Consider the following 18,197-nt stretch of genomic DNA (forward strand, 5'->3'; position numbering starts at 1 on the left):
GCTCCGCGGCGCCGCTGGACCCCCGGTGACACGCCGAGCCACCAAACACAAAACCCAAACCCCCCAGAGCCTCCACGGCTGGAGGAGCGTGGGCGAAGGGTGGAAGCAGGGCACCGTCCCCACGGAGCTCGGTGTGTGTGCGCTCAGCAGAAGAAAGGCCTGTGTGGGGGTTGTGTGTTTGTTCCACCGCTTTGGACACACAAAGTGTTTATATTTGCTGCACAGCGTCACAAGGAGCGAGTGTGTGTGTGTGTGTGTGTGTGTGTGTGTGTGTGTGTGTGTGTGTGTGTGTGTGTGTGTGTGTGTGTGTGTGTGAGCTGCGGCACCACAAACAGTGTGTGTGTGTGTGCGTGCATGTGTTTTGTGTTTTGTGCGTTCGTGTGTCCATGTGTTTTGTGCGTGCGTGTGTTTTGTGTGTGCATGTGTTTTGTGCGTGCGTGGGTTTTGTGTGTTTTGTGCGTTCGTGGACGACCAAACCCATCTGCCACAGGGTGGGCGGCCGCCACACAGCCACAATGCTCACCAACATTTTTGTAAGCGTGGGCGGTGAAAAGGCTCGAAGCCGCCGTCGTCCTGCTGCAGAGCATGAACAGAGCGAAGCAGCGAGGCCGAGGTGCGTTCAAAGCCCCCCAGGCCTCCAGTAAACGAGGCCGCTCAGCGAGGCCTTGGGGTTCATCCTCTGAGGACGACGCACACGCGAGGCTGGAACCGCCAGGTTCTTCTTCACTGCTGCGTCTCAACTCCAGCTTGTGCGGAGGTGTTTATGAGCTCTGATGAAAGGCAGCAACTGTCAGGAGCAATTAGGCTGTCAGTCACCGTGGCCTTCGTCACATCTTCATCCTCAAATCAGCAGCTCAGTCCACTTTCAGGCAAGACTTCTGGATCCGTCCTTCATCCTAAATCTGCGCGTGTGTGGGCTCGCGGACACAAACACGACACAATGTAACACTTTAGCCGGATGCCAACCATATAAGCTGACAGACGCTCTCGCCTCGCCGGAGAATCCATTTATGGAGCGCGTGACCGGAATTCCGAACGAAAGCGCGCGCTTGCGTTTGGGACGAGCGTTCAAATCAAATGCCAGATTGTCTCTCGAGGCCGAGCGACTTTCGCGCATGTTTGTTAAACCTGGAACGTGTCGTGTCCGCTGTTTCCACGTTTCGTCACGGTGACTTTCACCCGGCCTATTTCTGGAGTTCCCTGTTTTTTGTTGAAACCCAAGTCCATATTTGGTGAATGACGTCACGGGACACCCAGAGATTCCCTTTATAACCATAGTGCACCATCCAGGAGCTATTTACAACAGATGAGAGGCGGAACAGACAAAATGAGGGGAAACATTCACAGTGACTGAAACTGGAGACGCCGAGTTTCGCTCCTCTTCAGCTCGAACCGCTCGTTTCTCAGAGAATGAGCGTCCAAACAGTCGACGAGGCCGCGGCCGCGTCTCTCAGCTGCTCTGCACACAGTGTTGCTCCAGACGCGCGCGCGGCGGAGGAGCTGCTGTCTTCACAGATGCTCTTTAAACAAGAGGCTGTAGATGGAGACGAACCGGGAGCGAATGGAGGCGGTGAGACCTGAAATCCCGTGCGACGGACAGACGTTTGCAGCGAGCGTGACTTTTTTAATGCGCGTGTGTCTGTGATTCCTGATTCTAACTGAGCGCCTCTTTGCTGTTTCCAGGTGAGCTGCTGTTTGACGAGAAGCGCGCACCTGAGCGGCCTCTCCACGGCGGCTCGGCGCAGCACGTGGCAACTTTACGCACACAGCCTGTGGCGTTTGCGGGCAGGTTTTCCGTGGAGTCCAGAGGTGCGGGTGGTCCGTGGACGCCGGGCGACGTCATCAACGTGGTCAGCGCTGACGTCGCCGCCGCGGCTCCGGCCGCAGAGTCCGCATCGCCTTCACGCACCGCCGACATTTACTCCGGAGAAGGCAACGAGGCGGACACGGGGGACGGAACGATGGCGCACGGCCAGCCAGAGCTCAGCCACATGTACCCCCACCCCCACGCGGCCCCCTCTTACTCCTGCAGCGGGGACGTGTACCAGGACCAGTCGGCGGGGGGGTACCCGTCTTACCACCCGCCTCCGTCCTACAACCCTGCGCCCAAACCGACAGATGGCGCCGCGCTCCTCTCCATCATGCCTGAGTACGGGGGCTTCTACCAGCAGAGCTGCCAGAGGGACCTGCAGGCGGCCTTCCCCGAGAGGAAAGCGCTCCCGTACGCGCTGCCTCCGCCTCTCACACCGCTCCACACCATCAGGAACTTTACGCTGGGGGCGCCCTCGGCGGCCAACGAGGGCCCCATGGCCGCCGCCTTCCACGGCCACAACCTCCCGCTCAGACCCATCGCGAGGCCCAGAAAGTATCCGAACCGGCCGAGTAAGACGCCGGTCCACCAGAGGCCGTACCCGTGCCCCGCGGAGAGCTGCGACCGCAGGTTCTCCCGCTCAGACGAGCTGAGCAGACACCTGCGCATCCACACCGGCCACAAGCCGTTCCAGTGCCGCATCTGCATGAGGAACTTCAGCCGCAGCGACCACCTCACCACGCACATCCGCACGCACACCGGGGAGAAGCCCTTCTCCTGCGACCAGTGCGGGAGGAGGTTCGCGAGGAGCGACGAGAGGAGGCGGCACATGAAGATTCACCTGCGACAGAGAGACAAGAAGTCGTCTGCGTCCTGACGCGGCGCAGGCGCACGGCATCATCCGTCACGCGTCGCACGGTCGAGACCCGCCTGCGTTCAGTCCTGGTGCCCGTTTGCTCTCAGGGATCCGGTTTCAGTCGGAGTGTGACCGAGCCGAACCGAGCCGGCCCGAACCTGCAGCCGCAGTCAGCGCTCCTCAGAGCCGCTCCTTCGGACTAAAGCTCACGTGCCCTGTTCCCCTGTTCAGAAGCAGCTTGGCAACGAGGACGTGACCTCGGCCTCCTCCAGGTCACAGCTCGGGCGCAGGAACACTTTTCTTAAGCTTCTTGTATCAGACAACGGCCAGGAACCGGTGAAGGTCCACCGCTGAGCCGTGTCCGAGCGAAGGAAGCAGGGACACGTCTGAACGTGGAGTCACTGTTTGTAGCCTGACCACCGGTCACGTTCGCACCTGTTGTTACCTGTGAAGACCTGAAATGTCTGTGGGTTTGATCATTTTATGCAACAGGCACAGCTCTCGTCCGTCGATGCCAATAAAGGTTGACTCGTTCACCTGCTGTGTAGTTCGTGTCCACATGACATAAATTGAAGGTTTACTTTCTCGTGGTTAAAAGTTGAGGGAGTTTTGTTCTTGTTTCTCTGAAACCTCAGTTAATATTTAGAAACATTTATGCAGGAAGTAAAGTTGTTCAGTAGCTTCAGGATTTATCACATATCTTTCAGTTATCAAGATCGAATCGTTATGTTTTCTGAAACGTGGAAGTAGTGTTGAATGTGTGTCAATGGGAAACAGCAGAGATGAGATCATGAACCAGGAAGCTTCTGTTGACAGAGGGATCCAAATATAAAGCTTTAAAAAGGCCTGGGAACAAAACAACATCCTGAGGGTTTGTTTACGCTTTAACTGGAACACAACCTGAGGCATGAGCGTGTTTACATGTACACACGCAGACTGATGCTTCATCAGTCAGTACCAGACTCAGCCTCCCGGGTCATATTCGCAGGGAACCTGGTTCTGATCCAGCTGCAAAGCGGCTTTAAAAGGTGAGAACCAACAAACTGAGCAGCTAAAGCTGACTGAACCCTTCAAGACCCGGGTTCGAGTCACGATCACCAGGTGTAGCTGCTGCTTCATCTGTTTAGCTCAGAGCTGAAGGGCGAACCGGGTCAGAACAGGCTGATGGTTTCTACTACATGAGGAGAGACTTGGACCAGACGCGCCCCCTGGTGTCCCGGTTCTGGGTCACAAACCCTAGTTACTAGACTAAAACTGAACCAGACCTATCACTTCATATTATAGGGAGTCAAGGGAGCCCAGAACCTGGAGCTACCACACGGACAGAACTAACAGCTAGTGGGTCTTAAGATAAGCTAATTAGGCTCATTTGGACCGTTTGTTTAAATTTTCAGGAAGTAAAATTATTAAACAAACATGCTCCAAAGGTTAATATATTATCTGCAGATGTGGCAAATGGATTAAAGTCCTCTTCATCATCACTGAGCTGCTCCACGACGGCGTTTGTTCGTGACTCTTCAGCACCTGCTGAAGGACTTTTATGAGGTGAGGAGGGTGTTGGAAGCTGCTGCACCCTCAGTAAGAGACAAGAATGAAGCAAAGACTCGTTTAGGCAAAATAACCAGCATGATTTACACATGACTGCTCACGTCTCCATGACAACCATCCGATCCTGGATCAGGCCCTGGAACAAGCCCTTTGATTTTTTACATTGAAATAAAAATTAGGAACGCATGATTTCATGTTTTGAGAACAAGAAAACCCACAAGCTCCAGAGTCTCTTAGCATGTTCTGAATGATGTCACAGCTCATGTTGTTTCGGACCAGAATCCCAGGGACACGTCTGAGTCTGGATTGAACTGTGTCACACAAATGATCACTCGCAAAAGCAGCATCACCTGCAAAGGTTAAATAACAGAGAGGGTGAGTGTTAAACTACCAGCATCAGCTGAGGAAGACAGGTCCATTAAAACAGATTAGTTGGTTTGTCTGTTTTCAGTTTTTAAACTGAGCTTTCTCATTTCTTTCTGGGTCCGAAGGCAGAGGGACAATCTGCTGAGTCAGAACAGGGAGGAGCAGGTGGAATCTTCAGGCGTGAATCAGAGCTGATGAAAGGGCCTGACCTTCAACACCAGCTGGTCCAAAACAGTCCAGAACCAAGTCCATCAGAGGCGGACCTCCGGGCCCAGGTACGGCTCTCCTCCGCACCAGAAGTCTGGAGGCTGAGAGATCTCCATGAGCCACACCTCCTTCTGCTCCTGCTCCGCGTTGGAAACCTCCGCGTCCGACACGACGCGGTAGTAGTGACAGTCCCTGCCGTCGTCCGGGTCGTACGGCGGCGCCAGGATGTCCATGAACGCCGTGGGTCCGTCCACGGCGTCGATCTGGTGCAGGTTGTCCCGCTCAGGTGACAGGACGCACGGGCCGCTCTCCTCCGTGAACTCCCCGGTGGAGCGCAGCACGGAGCGCCGCACCGCCGCCGCCTGCGCGCCGCCCGCCGGCCGCTCCAGCTGGTCGAAGCAGCTGATCCTGACCTTGCCGTACATGACTTTGAGAATGCCGTGCATGCCCGGGTGGTCGTGCAGCGGGATGGACGCGCCGTTCTTCAGCAGGAACACCCCCATGCTGAAGCGGTCCGTCTCGCAGATGTGCATGTAGGTGACTGGCGGCGAACCGTGGCACGTGCGCGCAGCGGCCGCGCCGCCGGCGGCGCCGTCGTCGGCTCCCCGCGGGACGAGCTTCAGGTCCGCCGCTCGCACTTCCGTCATGAGACTCTTGAGTTTGCTGTGGTTCTCTAGGAAGGACTTGGCCGCCTCCTGGCCGGACCGCGGCGGACTCCTGAACGTGACGAGCGCCTGTCGAGCTACTCTCTGGACGATGGAGCTCATGCTGCCGTCACCAGGCATCATAACGGAGCGAGAGCGCAGCTAGCCGCTCGATGGCGGAGGACCTTCAGCTAGCAAAAGATCGTCTATCGAAGAGATGACCGACGAGGAGCGAATCCTCCGATCCTGCGTACACGACAAGCAAAACAAGCAAAAGCAAAACAACTTCAGTTCAGTTACAAATGTGACAAGGTCTAGATTAAAAAAACTCTGAAGCCGCGAGAGATAGAATGAGACACGACATTGTCAAATTGAATGCAAAAATAATCCTGTGATAAAAGATGGCAGAAGACACCGTTATTATCACTATTATAAAACGACATACACCCAGAGACGCAGACGTTTGTAAAATGCACGAGAGCCTTGTTTGTAGAAACGACGACCACACGTTTCCTTATTGCGTCACAACGAACCTAAACCCACACGGAGTGAGACCTCACCTCACTCCTCGTCTCTTCGTGACGCTAACCGCTGGTAATGGCCTGTTTTCTCCCGCTTCACGTGTTCATTCATTCCCGTTTTCTCCACGTTAACGCATGGTTACGTGCGCGTGTGACTCGACACTGAAGATGTGACAGTGTGAAGATGATTTTCAGAAGCAGAACTTGTTGTTTTCAGGATTTTCGCCGCTCCATTCGCGAAGAACTGTCAAACACGTCCGCATCGGGCAGCGCTTGATGGTTTACACCTCGAGCATTGTGGGATATGTAGTCAGCGCCGTTTTCACCGCTGTACTCGGTAACGTAACACTGCGTTTCATTCAGTTATTAAAAACACGACGTTGCCACTGACGTCATGTTCATTTCTACTGTAACGTTAGTGTAATTGTGAAATAATAAAATCATTTAAACAATACTTACTACGAAGAAGATTCACACAATACCCAGAATGCCTTAGAATGTTTAACTTTAAATGGTCTTTGCCCTCAGTCATTACTCAAATATAAACAAACGTGTTATCTGTCCGACAATGAGGGTGAAAGCAGATCATAACAATAAATGTAAATGAAAACTAACAGGGTAATTCTGCTTTTAGCATCTGAAACTACTGATTGGGCCGGTTCACTGCGGGCTGGACAGCAGACCGGCACAGACTTACACTGGTGTATTATTAGTCTCATTAGTCTGCACCTTACCACAATAACAATATATCTCAAACCACAGTAATTGGAGATGCTGAAGTAGTTTCCTGTGCAGGACAGCGAGGAGACGATAAGAGGAAAACATCTGTACGTTCATGTTTACCCAGAGGTCAGAAGGTCACGTAGCAGCTTTTCCACTACACTGTTCCAGCTCAGGAAAGTAAGATGAAAAGTTTAGTTATGTTTCAGCAAAAGGGTCCAACAACCAACTATGACTCACATATGTGAGCGTGACTCAGTTGTGGTGGCGTCTGTGTTTGGCATTTCACAAGGAAGACGTAGGCTGCTCATTTGGACGTCTTTCTACTGGGAAACACCCGCCTACACGCTCATCACAGCAGTGAGATGACAGACGCCTTTATGAAAATTATGGCTGCGTCGCTGGGATTTGAGCCTATTATCAGATTCATTTGTCAGAAACAGGAAGCAGTGGGAGGCGCCCGGCGTGATGCTGCTCCACGTCTGCATCCAGCTCGTCCGTCACAGAGGACGAGGACGTTCCCTTCAGACGCATTAATTAGCCGTAATGTTATGTTTAACTAGAATTACCATCATGTTCATTGCTTCCTGTCAGACGTGTGCTCAGTAAAGGTCTTTGTGTTTGTGGAGAAACATGAAGGAGACTTTCATTCAGTCCAACTCATCGTGACTGAATGACTCTTCAGTATCTGCGTGAGATGTGCAAACTGTGGCTGCATCCAGAGGTAGCAGAGACTGACCTTTGACCTCTTTAATTAGCTTCTTGTCTTGCAGGCGAAGCTGAAGTGGCTGCTAGTGACGTGTCATGAGCGAAGGAATCGGCTCTGAGAGCTGATGCTTTGTAGTGAATCAGAAGAGCCGGCTCCCAGTTTTTCCCCTTTCACTGCTCACCTCAGTGCTCAGCCTGAGCTCTGCTCAAGGCACAACTGTGTTTTGGTTGGTCAGCAACAGGGAAGATACTCACGAGAGAAGAAATCGGCCCAGTTCATCTGAGCTGAGGCATCTGACTTTTTGAACGCCAGCCTTCACTCAGGACATTAATACTGTTTGCTTGAGATTGGTTCTGTTTTGTTTGCAGTTTTTGTTATTTTATGCAAAACAATGTCTGATTAAAATATTTTAAAAAGAACTGTTTGAATGAATGCACAAAATTAGGCAATTATAAGGTTGTTATAAAACTGTTTGCTTGCGTTTGGCTCTAGTTCTGTTCTGTGGATTTATTTGCAGTTTTGTGCAATAAAATGTTTGATTCAAACAATAAAAAATGGTTTGTAAAAGAATAAATGCACAAAATTAGGAAATTATAAGGTTTATAAAAACGCTAAAAATGCTTTTAACATACAAACTAGTATTTTTTCAAAGTTATGGTAAAATAAAGGTAAAAAAAAATCTAAATTATGTTGAGCCAGGCTGTAGGAGCCCTGCAAAGGCTGGTCTGGGAGTTGGGACCTGTGTCAGGGTTGAGTGTTAGAAAATGAATCTGTGTATCTGTGATTGTTTTCTTCATCTAACCAAAAAAGAACAAACCAACAACACGACTTCATGCTCTGTGTAAAGTTTTAAAGGAGAGGAAACATTCAGTAGAACCAGTTCATTCATCAGTGCCGTCGGAGGAAACATCTCTACAGCCAGTAGTCATTTGACCTTTGACCTCCGTCAAAAAGCATCTCAGATGCTGCGGCTTGCGAACGTTTTGTAGGAGCAACATGAAGGTCTGCGTGAAGCTGAGTTTCTTTTTTTTTCCCCGCCTCAGCTCCTTAAAACAACCAGAAATCTGTGTTTGTTTAAGAAACTATGCCAAATCGGAGGTTTGCGTGCCGTTGCCCCACAGACACATCAGATAGAGTGGATCCAAATGTGATCTGTAGCAGAGGGTTGCGTCCACAGGGTATAGACAGGAAACTGCATCCAGCGGCCAACGCATCCTACAGGGAATGTTCACATGCAGCGCCTGACACCAGCCGACCCGGAGTTAGGAGACGTTAGGAGACCATGAAGCAGCTGGAGACGCGTGAAACCCTGCAACGAGCAATGAGGAGCTCATACCTGTCAGACGCACGAGCAGGGTCCTCCTCAGCTCCGTGCCTGATTTTCAGGCTTGTGGTGTGTCTGGCATCTGTGGTGCACGTGGCCTCGACCTGCAGGGACACAATCTGTAGATGCTCTCACTGATACGGCGGCGTGAGCCTGCGAGGTGACGTCAAAGCGCAGCGTTATCGTGTTTACTCTCCATCAGCAGCAGCAGCAGCTGGAACCCTATCATAACAAGGCGCGTCACGCCTCCTCTCGCACCCTAGTCTCTGTGAAGATGAATGTGACACAAATCAGTCAAAGGACAAACAACGTCTGCAGCTGCTCCTAGAGCAAAGCCTGCCGTGACCCGAACGGCGCCGGCTCCTCCTGTGGGAAGGTCCAGTGCAACGACACAGGCGGGGGAACAGCGGTTGCCGGTACGACTCCACCTGCAGGTTAACTGGAGTCACGTGGAAGCGTGTCTGTGTGGGATCATGGCATCGTCCACTCAGAGGAGAGGAGCAACAACTGGTGGCAGCTGGGAGAACTGCAGCTGCTGGTCATTCCTGAAAAATGTTCACGCAACTCAACAGAAACAAATGTTTTATGTTTTAGTCGCATTTAAAAGAGTAAATGTGGCCTGAATAAACTGAGGGCTCCTCTGAGGTAAGGTGACTTCCTATCTCCTTATAACGTGACCAGAACAACGGGAGAGTGGTCAATGTTTGTCGTCTCCAGCACAAACCTAAGCTTGAACACGACTCAGAAGAATCCAGGGAAACGTTCAGCAGACGAACAGCGATGTTCAGTGAGAGTAAATGAAAACATGTAACAGCAGCATCACATTTGCTGTTTAATCAGTGGTTTTACACAGACCAACACATTTCACCAGGAAAAGTTCTTCAGTTCCTCACAGTGTTAAACAGTGTTTTTCAGTGAAGGCACAAAACTAGAAATTACTTCTGCAAATGATATCCCTACAGACGGACGTGAAGAACTGAGGCTGTCACACAACATAAAGCCTTATTTCTTTTCTACCAGTCGAATCCGACAGAGAAAAGCACATCTTTGTTAAGATCAGATCAACTTCTCAGATGTTTCTCCTCATCCAAACTCAAGGAAGTAATTCCATCTGTTTTAGAATGATTGTCCACTAAACGCGGCGCCGTCGCTCAAGCCCAGCAGCTTTCTACCAGGAGTCCTTATTTGCTACAAATGAAGCATGCTGCCACAGTAACACAGGCTACGTATGCAGGATAGTGCAGAGGTGATGCTGCTCAGAGGCTGCGTGTCCAGACCTACAGCTACTGACCAGGTTCTTATTACTGCCATGAAAAATGAATGACCTCAAAAGTGACTTTTTCCCAGAGCGCAGCTGGGTCTCAGCTCAGGCTACAGAACCAGAACCACTACCGTCACCTGACAACACCAAGTAGCTTCGTATAGAAAATATCTATCAACACTGTCATGAAATCAACAACAGCAAAGATACATTTGACACCAACTACCATCTTGAACATTTACATTCTTATGCAAATATGACATGTAACAGCGCAGATCGCATCAATGATGTTCACGGCACTGAACAGTAAGTCACTTGGGATGAAAGCGCTGATGCGGGATCTTCACCTGTTTCAGTGTGGCGTACATTCGAGTAAATTTGCAGTGTGCTGTCCTGCAGACCTGGGGAAAACACGAGCCAACACTTGGTTCCTGCTGAGAACCCGTCTGACCCAGGTCTGGTGTGCTTCACCAACCAAAGGAGCTCTGCTACATCATCAGACGCTTTTGTAAGGAAATACTCCAGCACAAGAAGTATTCTGTAACTCTGGGATGTGTGGGACCAGAAGGAGCCACCTTTAGTTCTGTCCTTGAATTCACACTGGACCAGTCTCCGTCCTTGGCTCCGTTTGGGTTCATGCGGATTGACTGATGGATCGGTTCAATAACCTCTAGAAAGCGCAGACCGAGTCAGGACGACTGAGTTCAGGGGCCTCATGTACAAAGGGAACCTATGCACACAAACCCGGCGTAAGCACGAATTTAGGCCTACGTTTAGATGTAACAACAACTACATGAAGTAGAAACATGTGCAGATCTACAGCAGCTCGCTGGCTGACGTGAGAACTTTTCTACAGCTTTGGTCCGTTGGCGACACGAAGAGGTGAAACTGTTGAAAATCACGTGAAAACGATCATTATTCACACCAGTGAAAAACAATATACAATAAATGCAGACACACGTTTGCATTTAGATGTGACGATATAAAACAATGAGCAAAACGGTGCAGACATATATTCTACAACAACGGCTCTACCCTGTTAGGGTTCCGTTAGGGGTTCCGTTAGGGGTTCCGCTTCACGTCCACCTTCATGTCATAACACTTTTCTTTTTTTATTTCCACTCCTGTGTGGAACCTGCAACATGAACACATGGTCCTGCTCGGCGCAGACTGTATTTAACTGAATTAACATTGATATGGAGGCGTGTCACAGGAGGAGTCTGCTACTCAATCATCTGCGCTCAGTTTTACATTGACTGAGATGTACGAAGGAAACATGCGTAGATTCGTATTTAGGAGAGGTTGATACATCTCACAGTTTTCTGGTTTGAACTTACGCCAAGTTTAGTAGGAAATCCATGCAGGTCTTTGCACATGAGGCCCCTGGTGTCCAGGTTGGAGCAGAGGAGAGGACGCGTCGTTAGTCAAACCACCACATTCCTGCAACACGATCTAAATCTGCTTCTCAGCGAAGTTCCTCTGATTTCAAAACGCCAGTTACTGCATCATGCTCTTGTACCCTGTTACACAATAGAAACGCTGTGATGTTTAATGAAAGTAGAGTTACTTTGATGTTAAAGTGTCATTTTCACTGGGTTTTGGTTTATTGTAAATTCAGTCAAAAGAAGTTAAAGAGGAAGCAATCTTCAGCTTGGAGCTAATGAAACGAGGATGACGACAAACAAACAGCCAAACCTTCCAGATGGTTCGTTTCTAAAGTGCTCAAACCTCAAATCCTCTCGTTCTAGTTATTGATTATTTGCCAACTGCTCTTTTTAGATGAACTGCCTTGTCTGTGAAGCGTCTTAGGTGAAGCCTTCAGCAACGTGTGTGTGTGTGTGTGTGTGTGTGTGTGTGTGTGTGTGTGTGTGTCCTTATCAACCAGATCTCCTTAAAAACCAATACTGATGAATTTTCTGTTTGACAGATCCCATCCACCTTCTGACACATTAAACACATTACAAGAAAAATGGGTTGAGGAATAACTCAACAAAGTCTCTTCAGAAGCTTGTACATGTTGTCCAGACTCAAACGTCTAGTGCTAAAACCTGGAAGCCCACTTCAGAACTAGAGGAAGCAGCAGGAAGTGCTCTGTGAATGTTTCACCTGGCGTCGCCCCCCGTCGTCTCTCAGTTCTAAGCCTCGTACCCTGAGGACCGGCGGCGCTGGTGGTTCCAGATGTCGTCTCTGTGTTCTGGTCTGCAGAACAGCCGGGACGACTGAGCCAACCTCTCCCGGTGCTCCCGCTCTCGGTCTCGTTCTCCACCCGTTTTGGAGAACGGCGGCCGGCTGCTGAACTGGGTTCTGTTGTCATGGAGACTGGACGAGGACAGCTGCCCTCCAGCTGACCTGGGGGTGACATTTACACAGGAATGAAGAAGCAGGAAGTCCCGCTGCTCAGCAGGAGGCCGGTGCATCGCTGGGATTTTGGTAAGTTAGTAAGTGGACATGAACTGAAGAAGGTGGTTCCAACTTCAGCGTCCTCACACTGAGCCTGACGTAGCTGCTCTGCAGATCGATGATAACGTGTTTTCAGTTACATCTGTTATTGGCCTAGTTATATATAATGTAACACTCACAGGATCCCAACCCCAGCATTCACCATAAGACTGTGATGTTGTGCTCACCTGCTCTTGGTCATTCTGTGGGGTCCATTGTCAGTTGACTGCTGGTGCTGCTGAAGACACACAAAGGCTAAAGGTCAGCTGAACTGCAGAACTCCTCACTGACAGGCAGGCAGGCAGGCAGGCAGGCAGGCAGGCAGGCAGGCAGGCAGGCAGACAGACAGACAGACAGACAGACAGACAGACAGACAGACAGACAGACAGACAGACAGACACCTGGTACCTTGTAGTGGCTGCACTGCGCTGGGCTGCCGTTGACCTGGTAATACTCCACCAGCCTCTCTGCCAGAGCGATGCGCTTCAGCAGGTTCTCAATAAAGTGCTGGATCCGAACTTTGCCGCAGGTCTCCTGTCGAGCAGCAGCGTCAAGAAACTTCTGGATGGTTAACACCTCCCTGAAAACACAAGGAAGATAAGTAAATGTAGTTCCACCTTTGACTGATCAGTCGGTTTCCTCATGATGTGTCAGCGTATCTGCTTGCGTGAGGTGCTTTTCCTGTGTGACTCTAGTAACTGGTCACCTTTCTCGTCGTTCCAGTTCATTCTCTGAGGCGTTGAGCTGCTCCCTCAGCGCAGCGATCACCATGACGGCCACATCCACCTGCCGGCTCAGAGACCTCTCCCGCTCTGCCACCTCCTGCCTCTCCTGGGCCAGATGCTGCGAGTGAGCGCGCTGACACAGGAGCTCTGTGTCAGTCTGGGCCAGCTCTGTGCTGACCTTGGCCAGCCGCCGCTGCAGGGTGCTGTCTGCGGCCCGCAGGATGCCGGCCAGCCGCCGCCGCACTGCGGCCGAGGCCGCCGCCGTCTCCACACCGGAATAGGTGTTCTGCTCTGCTGGTTACAATAAGGTCGACACCAGTGACAGCAGGAGTGAGGTGGTGTAACACATACAGTCCACACACACAAAGCCACATCCTATGATAGCTGCAAAAATGAGTGAGTAAAGCTGAACGCACCAACCAGCTCCATGTCTTGGTCTGCGTCTGGTTCCGGGTCAAAAGAGGCTGATAAAGCAAATGAGAGGTGATGTTGGCTTGGGTCAGTTTGTTTTAGGTACGTTTGCTCCTCTTGTCTGCCTCTGTCTCTATGTTCAGTATCACCTTCCTCCCCTTCTCCTTCATCTTCATCTTCTAAACCTCTCTCTTCCCCATCGCCAGCTTCATCTTCCTCCTCAGCCTGTGTCCCCACTCCAACACTCTGTGTTCGCCTCCTGGCAGAGCTGTAGGAGTGGAGGTATTCACTGTCTCTGCTGTCGCTGAGGGAGCGGGCATGAAGCAGCCGCCCTGTGCTCTGCTGCCCCCTGCGGGTCGGGAGGCTCATGTCGTGCCAGGGGATCGACGCTGTCAGTGGGTCTGGGAGTTTCCCAGTGATGCTGAAGCTGCCGGTGGTCACATCAGGTGAGCGGTACGCGTGCCGGAACTCCAGGTGAGCTCGAAGTGAGGCCAGACTGCAGAAACGCTCCTGGTCACCGCAGCGGGGGCAGCGAAAGGGGAGGTCACAGGAGGTGACAGCACCACAGGCCTGGCTGTTCCTCTCCAAGAGGAAAGAACCAGGTCCTCTGGAACACAGCTTCTGCTGCATCACTGTTCACCTGGACTGAAGGTCAGCAGAGAACAATCATGAATAATGTGGTCATAGGTTACCGGCTAAAAACACCCTTGTCCAATTCCAGCTTCTGGAATCTGAAGACTTTCTTCACATTAATCACAATAAAATAAATAAAACTAAAAGAAATTGTGACAACAAAAAATGTGGACGATGAGTTATACAAAAACCTTCAAAAGATTCAACAAATGAATCGATTTTTTTGTTGTGATAAAACGTTATTTGACTGCACCTGCTGCTTCTACTTTAACATTTTATATTATCTCAACAATCTAATCGGAAGTACTCTGTATCTGTAACGCTCCACACCAACAGATGGAGTTCGGGCCTCCGGTGCCCGCGTCCTTCTACTTGACTTATTACTGTCACTGCATCTTCGCTCTTATAATAATGTCTTCCATGAAGCCTCTGACATTTTAAGCATCAGGGGCTGATGTTAGGAGGAACATGTGGTTCACGGCTGCTCAGTTTCTCCTCTACACACACAATACATCGCACCGTCCCGACGGAGTCCATTTCATCCTTTCATGGCTGTAACAGGTGAATTAGCGTCTGTGGCCGTTAGCCGTCACAGTTAGCTACATGCTAGCGCTAGCTTAACCTAAAGAGGCGAAGGCTTCCCGTTTGGCGGCTCTGGGGGGCTGCTCTTACCGGCTGCAGGGGAGCGGGTGCGGACTGCGGGGAAAAGTCCAATCGCTATTGTCCGAAGGAGACATGTCGCAGATAGAGACACACAGCAGCTCGCATGATGTCATTCAATGAGCGCACCAACACAGCAACACATCCGGCACGCCCTTTCAGAATAAAACGGCAAGTTGGGTTACTCCTGGTACTGGTCGTGGGTTTTATTTTGTAGTATATAGTTCATATATTTAGATAAAGTATAAAGTATAGCACATATAAATATATACGGTTTGTCTTCTCGGTATTTAATATCTTCAGAACAAACACAAAGCACTTCAAGACTTTGGGGTTTGTTTGGTATGTATTTAACAGAAATCTGAGCAATGCCATTTAGCACAAACAAAAAAACAGATCAGAGCAGAGCAATAAGGAGCGTGGTCAACAACCTGATCCCGTAGAACTTCAACAAGGCTGGAGGTTCAGCTCCATAACATCCCATAACATAAGTACTGGTTTAATGGCAAAGTTGTAAACCGAGATTGGAAACAGACATGACCACATGAAATCTAACATGAGACCTGTATTCTCTTACAGTACGACCAATGACATGATCTCTGCTTCTACATGCTTTGCCTGCCTCTCTCTTCCTTCCTTCCTTCCTTCCTTCCTTCCTTCCTTCCTTCCTTCCTTCCTTCCTTCCTTCCTTCCTACTGGCAGTACTCCTGGTATTTGAGCTTAGCTCCTAGTCTGGTTCCTTCCAGGTACTTGTTGAAGGCCTCGTCCATCTCTCGGCTCTGTTCTGGACTGAAGTGGTTCTTCCAGTCCCCGACTTCACCTGGTCACGAAGAGAAAGACAGACCACTAGTTTACATGTTTTCAGTTTAAAGTACCTTGTTTTTTTGTGCTTTTCTCTATTTGGTCCTTCAATTAGATGTAACCAACTAAAAAGAATATGCCTCCAGTTTATAGTAACAGAGAGTAATGCTATAATTTTATTCTATTACACCTATTACTTTTTTACAGCAGCAGGCAACACTAAAGCCAAACAGAGGAGTCAGGATATAAAGTATCTGAACCATCCTGACTCTGATGTGGGCTCAGTGTTGACTGACGTACATCCAGGTTTCACTCTGTTTGGGCACCTTTTCTGAAGATGGCGTCTGCAACAACGCCGTGGGACTTGGACGAGTTCTCCTTCATTGCTCTGAAGGTGCTGTTCTCCGCGATCTGCTGGACCTGAGACTCTGTGAGGCTGCAGCCAAAGAAGCCGGAGACCTGGCGAATGCCGGCGTTCAGGTCCTGTGAGACAGGAAAGTGTCTGCAGGTTCACTCCCCTAACTTAATTAATACGTAATTAATAATTAGTTTAAGAATCGTTTGGAAAATGGTCAGAACAAAAATCAAGTATTGTGCAACAATAAGTGCAATAGAATCTCAAGGATTAGTTTGACGTGTGCTTTAGTCATGAAGTCGATCTCTGAGGGAAGAGTCTGTGACGGATCTACCTGCTTCATGTCTTCGTAGGTGATGATCATGACTCGGGGGTCATCCATCTTCTTCTCCCAGGCCAAAGCATGTTCAATATAAGATCCCCAGAAAACTACACACACAACAGAGGTTTTCCTGCTCAAACAGTGTAACATCAGATCCACTCAGACGCTGCGTGTGGAACAGTTCAGCCTTCAGGCTCATGTGTTCTTCAGGCGTCCTTCCACAGCGTCTATCTGCTGTAGCTGCCCATCTCTCACCGTCTCCGCTCATGAACTGACGGAAGAACGAGTCCCACTCTACAGACGGGAGAACTGGGTTGGAGTTGCAGAAATGGAAGTAGGAAACCAGAGTGTCTTTGGGGTTCCTGAAGATCACCAGCATCTTTAATGAGCAGAGGAAGTACTGAGGTGTTGCCCTGTTAATCAATATTCTACAAAATCAGAAACAGGCAATAAAGTGATGCGTGGGTCAAAGGACTCACCTTTGTTTTCTCCTGGTAGAAGGTAGCGGGGATGAAGTCAGGATGCATGTGAGTCCCCAGAAAGCGTGGAGAAGGAGCCTGGTTCACGTGCTGAAGAGACACGAGCATCAGTCAGAGTCTGTGTGAAACACTTCAGCTCAGACGCACTGAAACGTGGAGGCGTTCACGCTTCTGCCTGGACCTAAACATTAAGGAGCTCGGCTGGTCTCAGCTGAAGCACGTCACCGTCCTTTTGTTTTTCGGTTCTCTCTGATAAACGTGAACTTTGGCCAAGATAGTGTTAATGCAGGTGTGGACATGTTTTACTGTCTGGCTGGGATCCAAAGGCAGACAGAGCAGCTGGTCCGACCTCTCTCACACACGCAGCCGTACCTTTATGCCGTCTGGTCCCATGAACTCGATCAGCGGCGCCATCTTGGACTCCAGGCTGACGCCTGTGGACTCCAGGATGATCTTCTTCATGACGCCCACCATCCAGTTGAAGCCTGCACACACACAGCTTTATTCAGCAGGTGAGGATGTGCTGCTTGTACCAACAGGAGGGCGGTGCCGGGCCGCTCCACAGCTGTTTCTCACGCAAAAAGCTTGAAACGCTTCCTCAGATCACATCACATTCCTCACATGCAGCTCCACAGCAGCAGGAATGTGACCCAAGCAGAAGCACGGTGTCGCAGCTCAGGCAGGTTCACAGTTGTTTTCCAGTATTCAGTAAAAGTCTTTGTGTAACAGCTCATGTTCCCTTCCCTTCATCAGCTGAGTCTGTTGGATGTGTTTGATACCAACTCTGACCTGGACCTGTTGTGATCCTCATCATGGTCACTACCACTATTCCAACCTCTTACTTGGTTAACTTAGATTGGTTCTGCCTGAGCTTTACTCACCACACTTGGGATAAGCCACCAGCATCACATCGTCCTTTCTGGCCACGATGTCGTCCAGAGCCTTTAAATTCTCCTCCGGGCACATGACGACCGGGTACAGGACCCCGTTGTATCTGTACGACTTCTCCTCGTCCTTCATCTGCTTGGCTTTCTGAATTCTGCCTGTCACAGTTTCCAACAGCACGTTGCTGCTCATGATTCAGGACAGTGAGAGTCCACAGATCAGAAACTCAGGCTTCCTTCTCTGCTCAAAGACTGAGCGACGACTGCTGCTCCACAAGACGAGGAAAAGGAGAGTGTGTGTGTGTGTGTGTGTGTGTGTGTGTGTGTGTGTGTGTGTGTGTGTGTGTGTGTGTGTGTGTGTGTGTGTGTGTGTGTGTGTGGAGCAGGAGGAGGCGCCTGGTGTGTAGGTTTTAACTGGAGGAGACGCCATGCTCCTCCTGCTCCACACACACTGTTACACACCGTTGGGTTGGGTTGATCAGAGGGGGCGGACTTTCAAACAGACCGACACACACACACACA

At 50.2% G+C, this 18,197-nt stretch overlaps 4 protein-coding genes across 13 annotated transcripts; 1 reads left to right on the forward strand and 3 right to left on the reverse strand.

The window, feature by feature from the left end:
* The first annotated feature begins 1,277 nt into the window (after nt 1-1,277).
* Nucleotides 1,278-3,202, forward strand: LOC114870684 (E3 SUMO-protein ligase EGR2-like). Its single transcript, XM_029175664.3, has 2 exons — nt 1,278-1,570; nt 1,684-3,202. Exons 1-2 carry the CDS (start codon nt 1,411-1,413, stop codon nt 2,685-2,687), a joined length of 1,164 nt encoding a protein of 387 aa, XP_029031497.1. The 5' UTR covers nt 1,278-1,410; the 3' UTR covers nt 2,688-3,202.
* Nucleotides 3,203-4,273: 1,071 nt separating this feature from the next.
* On the reverse strand, nt 4,274-8,853 carry adob (2-aminoethanethiol (cysteamine) dioxygenase b). Of its 3 annotated transcripts, none has more exons than XM_041074029.2 (2): nt 8,718-8,853; nt 4,274-5,677 (listed from the first exon to the last, which is right to left on the reverse strand). In XM_041074029.2, the coding sequence occupies exon 2, from the start codon at nt 5,573-5,575 to the stop codon at nt 4,832-4,834; it is 744 nt and encodes a 247-aa protein (XP_040929963.1). In that variant the 5' UTR covers nt 5,576-5,677; nt 8,718-8,853; the 3' UTR covers nt 4,274-4,831. The 3 variants fall into 3 exon arrangements, with proteins under 3 accessions (XP_040929963.1, XP_029031500.1, XP_029031501.1); XM_029175667.2 differs by lacking the exon at nt 8,718-8,853 and adding an exon at nt 5,992-6,215; XM_029175668.2 differs by lacking the exon at nt 8,718-8,853 and adding an exon at nt 5,877-5,974.
* On the reverse strand, nt 8,218-15,001 carry znf365 (zinc finger protein 365). Of its 8 annotated transcripts, none has more exons than XR_008692680.1 (7): nt 14,847-15,001; nt 13,547-14,186; nt 13,112-13,424; nt 12,814-12,985; nt 12,594-12,643; nt 11,304-12,315; nt 8,218-8,971 (listed from the first exon to the last, which is right to left on the reverse strand). XR_008692680.1 is itself a non-coding variant. In XM_055502816.1 (7 exons), exons 2-6 carry the CDS (start codon nt 14,169-14,171, stop codon nt 12,102-12,104), a joined length of 1,374 nt encoding a protein of 457 aa, XP_055358791.1. In that variant the 5' UTR covers nt 14,172-14,186; nt 14,847-15,001; the 3' UTR covers nt 8,218-8,971; nt 12,073-12,101. The 8 variants fall into 8 exon arrangements, 7 of the variants coding, with proteins under 7 accessions (XP_055358791.1, XP_055358793.1, XP_055358792.1 ...); XM_055502816.1 differs by having other exon boundaries at nt 12,073-12,315; XM_055502818.1 differs by lacking the exon at nt 8,218-8,971 and having other exon boundaries at nt 9,525-12,315; nt 13,112-13,421; nt 13,547-13,594; nt 13,691-14,186.
* A 160-nt stretch (nt 15,002-15,161) lies between these two features.
* Nucleotides 15,162-17,988, reverse strand: sult6b1 (sulfotransferase family, cytosolic, 6b, member 1). The gene is made up of 7 exons (XM_029175665.3): nt 17,673-17,988; nt 17,164-17,276; nt 16,792-16,881; nt 16,568-16,691; nt 16,325-16,419; nt 15,962-16,118; nt 15,162-15,654 (listed from the first exon to the last, which is right to left on the reverse strand). Exons 1-7 carry the CDS (start codon nt 17,866-17,868, stop codon nt 15,527-15,529), a joined length of 903 nt encoding a protein of 300 aa, XP_029031498.1. The 5' UTR covers nt 17,869-17,988; the 3' UTR covers nt 15,162-15,526.
* Between the last annotated feature and the right edge of the window lie 209 nt (nt 17,989-18,197).

This window comes from Betta splendens, chromosome 15 (assembly GCF_900634795.4).
Source record: "Betta splendens chromosome 15, fBetSpl5.4, whole genome shotgun sequence".
Taxonomy (NCBI): Eukaryota; Metazoa; Chordata; class Actinopteri; order Anabantiformes; family Osphronemidae; genus Betta; species Betta splendens.